The 6000-nt window shown below is 42.3% G+C and overlaps 1 protein-coding gene across 1 annotated transcript in view; it reads left to right on the forward strand.

Annotated features, from left to right (window-relative positions):
* Positions 1-6000, forward strand: part of PARP8 (poly(ADP-ribose) polymerase family member 8) — a 203211-nt gene that overhangs the window by 183807 nt on the left and 13404 nt on the right. Inside the window, exons 18-22 of the mRNA XM_019532038.1 lie at positions 186-253; positions 1057-1105; positions 2499-2611; positions 2751-2823; positions 4244-4313. Of these exons, the coding sequence (XP_019387583.1) occupies positions 186-253; positions 1057-1105; positions 2499-2611; positions 2751-2823; positions 4244-4313 (373 nt within the window). The remainder of the gene's footprint in view (positions 1-185; positions 254-1056; positions 1106-2498; positions 2612-2750; positions 2824-4243; positions 4314-6000) is intronic.

Below are 6000 nucleotides of genomic sequence, written 5' to 3' on the forward strand. Positions count from 1 at the left end.
TAATTCTTGTTGTTGTCAAAACACATTTAAAACTGTACAAGGGTAGGTGTCAGCAAAGCTGGGGCATAGGTTTAATGATGAATCCAATGTATTTTTTTTTTTCATATGAAGTGGTATATTGTAATATTTAAACTATAAACTTTGGATTTTAACCAATAATAAATAGCACAATTACTGTTTTCTAGGCACCTTACTTGGAAATAAAGAAGCAGATGGATAAACAGGACCCACTTGCTCATCCTCTTCTGCAGTGGTATAGACCTGGCTCCTGTTGGTTGATAATCACTTGAGAATCAAGTTAAAAGAATAATCATATTATTCCCACTAACTTGAGCTGATTTCAAAGCAAGCCTTTTAATCAAGTCTCTGTGGGCTCTGAATCAAGGAGATTTTATGTGGTTCATAAACCCTGAAGCTGGCCTTCCCCAGTGATCATTAGTCAACACACCTAAGAGAAAAATTCCTTATTTATCACAGGGTTTCCAACTAGCAGCCCACGGACCACATGAGACCTGCTAGGAGCTAACATGTGGCCCACAGGCTCCTGCCTAGCTCCCAGTCCCTTCAGTGCTTCTGATGCAGCAGCATCCAAGTTCTCCAAGCTCTTTCCCCCTCCCCCTGGCTTCTCTCCCTGACCCCACTCTTTGGTGGGGGGAAGGGGCATATCAGTGGGATGGGGCCAGGGTGGCCATGCTGTATGCAGCAACAGAGAAAGGAGCAGCCTGCGCACGATGTGCAGCAGGGAAGGTGGTGTGTCTGTGCTGTTTGCACAGCAGGGATGGAGTTGGCAACAGAGGGAGGAGCTGCCAGCATGGCACACCCAGCTGGCAGCATGGTGAGGCGACGTGTCTTGACGGGGAGGGAACAGGAGGGGCTGTCTGTGCTACACAAGCAGTCGGGAATGGGGCGGGAGGGAGGGCCAACTGTACATCAGAGGCTCTGGAGCCAGCCATTGGCCCCCTGGTCTGTGGTCTATGTAGCATGTGGCCCCCAACTGCCCAAAAATTGGACAGCCCTGGTTTATCATATCTTATACATGTACTTTTTTAATTTCAGGGTTATTTCTAGTAATAGGTCACATATTGTGAAACTTCCTGTGAACCGGGTAAGTTTTAGGTTTTTATCTGTTTCTGTATCATTATGGGAGGCTCAACTGTGAATAATTCTATTCCCATTTAAGCCAATAGGACTTTTACTAGAGACTTTAGGGAGAGCAAATTTAGGCCAGTGCTAAATGGTCCATGGTATTTGTGTGTGTCTTGTTTAGACAACCACCAAAACCTTTTCTGTACCTTGTATAATTTCTTTAGTATTCATCTTACTGTTCAAATTTATCTCGTTAAAATTTTATACTATAATAGCTCCTTTCATTAACATCTTTTTAGGGGGTGTATCACAGATGTAGGACTGTGTGAAACATAGCCAGTATATTATAAAAAAAAATGATACAGCCACTAAAATGGCTTGTATCAGGGATGTCCATCTCACCCTGGGCTAGGTCTGACCCACAGAGGTTCCTTTGGAGTCAGATCCGTGAGGTTAGCACCAACTGCAGTGGGTCTGCATTCCAGTAGTAGTGTGGGTTCAAGGTCATGTAGGCAGCAGCACTGGGCTGGACAACAGCATGTATTGGGTCCACATTCCAGTGGCAGCACAGGTTCATGTTCACACAGCAGTGAAGATCTGGAGCCCTGCCACCAATGGCCATGTCATTGGTCTGACCATGTAGTATGGACTGTAAGGGTTTTTGCTTTTCTCTGTAGCAAGACTAGGTACCTAGGTTCTCTTAAGCATATATTAACAAGCTTTTATAGAAGCAGGACATTGGCTCCATGGTTTCCTTTCTTTACCTGTGGCAGGTTATGTCTGTGTTGTGTCAGAGTTGACAGGACTTTTACGAAGAGTTTAGATTATGGATTGCTTACAATGGTTTGGATAGGGATGATCCTGCCTTGGGCAGGGGACCTCTGGAGATCCCTTTTAGTCTTACTTCTGTATGGCTGTGCATAGATGAAATGAGTATAGTTGATTCTGTGTCTATCAGGATCCAGAGACCCCAAATTCTGGAGCAGGCCATACTTCCCAGCTTCCAGTAGCCTGCTGGACTACCAGCAGGCCATATGGAATGGTTCTGCCGGCCATATGTTTGTTCTTTCTTGAAAAAGTATGTCTGTGTCTGGGTTTTTATTCCAAGTAAATCAGTAGCTGTCAAGCCTGAGTCTTAATTGAAAGCTATCTCAGCTCAGTTTAATTATTCCAGTAGTGTCATATTGGGTTGGAGATTATATCACAAACTTACATATGCTTCTTAAACTAAGAATTTTTAGAGCTTGATTTAAAATAAAAGTTATGGTAATAAGACTGCTCTTGAGTTACTGAATTGAAGTGCAACAATATATATTATGTGAACTAGTACAGTATCTTAGGAAGATTTCTTTCTGGAAGTACAATACTTGTTGTATCTCTTCACATCCTCTGTGTGCTGTTGTATTTTACAGCAACTGAAATTTATGCACACTCCCCATCAGTTCCTCCTTCTCAGTAGTCCACCAGCCAAAGAATCCAATTTCAGAGCTGCTAAAAATCTGTATGGAAGTACTTTTGCATTTCAGTGAGTATGAAAAAAACCCCAAAATAATGATAATATTTAGTTTTTATTTGCAAATAAAATACATTGTACTACAACAATTGTTTATTTAATTCAGGATACTTAAACTATTACTTCTCATACTTTCCATTTTATTTTTAAGTGGTTCACACATTGAAAATTGGCACTCCATCCTGAGGAATGGCTTAGTTGTTGCTTCCAATACAAGACTGCAGGTAAATAGCAGATGGAAGCATTCTTATTTAACTTGAGTATGTCATGTTGCATATTGAATGCAGGGCAAATGTGCAAGTGAGCATTTCAGACAGCAGTAGTGATGGAGACCTACATGGAGCAATTAGCTCCTTCCTTCCTCCATCCCTGGTACAAAGGTTCTACTGGTCCTTTAGAGACCATTAATGTGAAAACTTGGCAACATTGAACTTGGCATCTAACCTGCCATTGACTTCAACATAGCCATGATTTCACCCTTACGTTGTACACAGAAGAACCCATAGTGACGAAGAAGTGCCAGACACAGGGCTGCCCTTTCCCTCAAGAGATGTTGTTCAGTAGGGCTGTGCAAAGTTTCAGTCGCTGATTTGATTTGGCCCGATTCAGTGCCAAATCTCCAAATCCAAATGGAATCAGGAGACCCTTTCATCTCTCCAAATCAAACTGGAACCCTCTGAATCGATTCTGACAGATTTGGAAAGATCTGATGATTTGGACACAGACACAGCTTTATATGTTTTTTCTACATACCTCAAGGTACCAGGTGGCTCATGTATGCTGAGATGCTGGGGCAGATGGAGCATCCCACAGGAGCATGGGGGGTCCCCAGCATGCTTGCCAGTGAACCGGGAAGTGGACCAGAAGTACTTCCAATCCACCCAGGGGGCACCCACGGTCCCCCTCCTCCCCCCCGTGGCTGATTCCTGAGCTAGGAGGGCATGGGGGGCCCCCCACTTGCTCAGCAGCAGACCCAGAAGTGGACCAGAAGTACTTCTGGATCACTTCCTGGTTTGCCGCCAAGCAAATGGGGGGTCCCCCTGCCGTTGTGGAATGCTCCGTCTGCCCCACCATCACAGTTTTCATGAGCCGCACCTGGTACTTCAAGATATGTAGAAAAAATATTTAAAGCTTTGTCTGTGGCCGAATCACTGATTCTCTGAATCAGCATCAAATCTTCAGATTTGGATTTGGCTGAATCCAGTAAGAACAGTGATCTGAATCAATGAATCGAATCACTGTCCCCAGTTCAGGCTGAATCTGAATTGAATACAGCCTGTTTCGCACACCGCTATTGTTCAGTAATGTTCAATGAGCATTACTGAAGGCCCAGATCCACACTGGACTTAAGTGCCACAATGCAGAACATAGATACCCTTACTGAAGGTCTCTGTAGCAGAATCCATGTCCCTGAGTTAGATGCCTGAGGGTGCTAAATCTAACAGGGGATTTAATTTTTTGAATAACTTTTTGATGTTATTGAATGAATCCAAAACTCTTTAGGTTTGTAGGCTTTTTACACAGTAGCTGGGAAGAGTCAGGCTCATATAGTGGGATCAGATGGTATTGGATAATTGTCCTTGCAGTTTTCTTTTATAAAACTTAAAAAAAATAACATTAAACAATTCTTGCCCTTTTTTTCAGCTCCATGGTGCAATGTTTGGAATCGGGATCTACCTTAGTCCATTGTCAAGCATATCATTTGGTTACTCAGGTGATATTTATAAATCACTCTAGAGCTGGAGAGATGGAGGGGGATATTTTAATTTGCTGCTGCTTCTACCTGCTTCGTTTTTTAATCATTGTGATAACTTTGTCCCCTAAGCTCCATAGGTCAAGATTAAAAAAAAATGGTGCTTAAAAGTAGACTCTAAATTGCCCTTTGTGATCTTAAAAAACATATCCTGATTTTAAAACATGTCAAATGGTCAGAAAATTTCACAGAAATCAATGGAAGTTGCTGGGTGTTCGATAGTTTAAAAGTACATAGACTTGGAAGCCCAATTTGATATTCCTGTTTTTTAAAAGTGTGTAAATATATGATAAAAGTACACTGCTTGCATTTGTACACTGCTATGTATAGGCATATAGAACCTGATCTCACAAAACACTTTAAGTGTGTTTCCATTTCATTCATGAGGTCAATAGAATGCTTACATTTAAGTATATTGTAAAGTTCCCTGCTGCATCCGGCTCATATAGGGAATATAAGACAGACGCTACATTGTAGATGATATGAATTCCATAAGGTTGCAAAAATGGCATGACTTCCAAGTGGCAAATCCACAAATGAGTTAAGCAATTCACTCCAAAGCCTTTTCAGCAAGCCCCACATCAAAGTGTATATTAAGAAACTTTTGTACAGATTTTTAAAATATTCTAAAAATATGAAGCTGAGTTCCTAATATTTGCACATGCTCAAAATAGTTGGAACAACTTTGTATGTATAAATAGTTTTAAATTACTGCTAATTATAACTATAATATTAGTGGACTAGGATTAAATTAATATCATTGTGTAAAATATGGAGGCTCTGGATCATTTTCAGGAATGAAAAATTAAATTTTTCAAAATCATTTATATTGATTTGTATTTATAAGGATACCAAACTCTCACTTATCCTGAGATAGATCTCACAGTAAAAACTGGAAACCTTTTGGACACTCTGGTTCAGTTGTGTAAGCAATTTAAATGTTAATGTGTGGGTTTTTTGTGCTATATATCATAACATCTTGTTTTAGTTGCCTCTTATTCCCTAAAACCTAATGGGATAATACAAAAAGCACACAAAGTGGCCATGTTTACCCAAATATCTTCCATTTTGAAAGATTCTCCTAAGTTAAGAAAATTAAAATTATTGTTAGAATGTCATACGGATTTCAAAACTAGGGATGCACTGATAGAGATTTTGGGCCAATACAGATGGCCGATTTTTAAGGAGCCATATTGGCCGATACTGATCTGATTCAGATATGCAGCCAGGCAGCTCAAAGACCAGCGTTGGGCTGGTAAGTCTGGTGTGGAAAAAGTGGGGGGAGGGAAGGGGTTTGGGGTAGGAGATAGATCAAGGCACCTATGGTGAAGGAGGAAGTGGGGCAGGGGCAGGGGCAGCCACTGCTCAACCAGGGCAGGGCAGGATGTGAGACAGAGCCATGAGCAGCTCATCCACGAGGCAGGTGGGGAAGGTGGGGGTTGGCTCCTGACCTGCATGCACCCTGGGAGGGCATTGGGGGGCGGCACATGCCACCAGGTCTATATGGGGCAGTTTGGGATGCCACTATGGGCTGGGGTCAGCACTGGACTGGGTTGTGCTGCACTTGGGGCAGGTGGCGCCGGTGCTGGGAGCAGGGCTATGGGAAGCAGGGAGCTGCAGCCACCTGAAAATTCGCCATAGCCTGCCA

The sequence above is a fragment of the Crocodylus porosus genome, unplaced genomic scaffold (assembly GCF_001723895.1).
Source record: "Crocodylus porosus isolate Cpor-Errol unplaced genomic scaffold, CroPor_comp1, whole genome shotgun sequence".
Taxonomy (NCBI): domain Eukaryota; kingdom Metazoa; phylum Chordata; order Crocodylia; family Crocodylidae; genus Crocodylus; species Crocodylus porosus.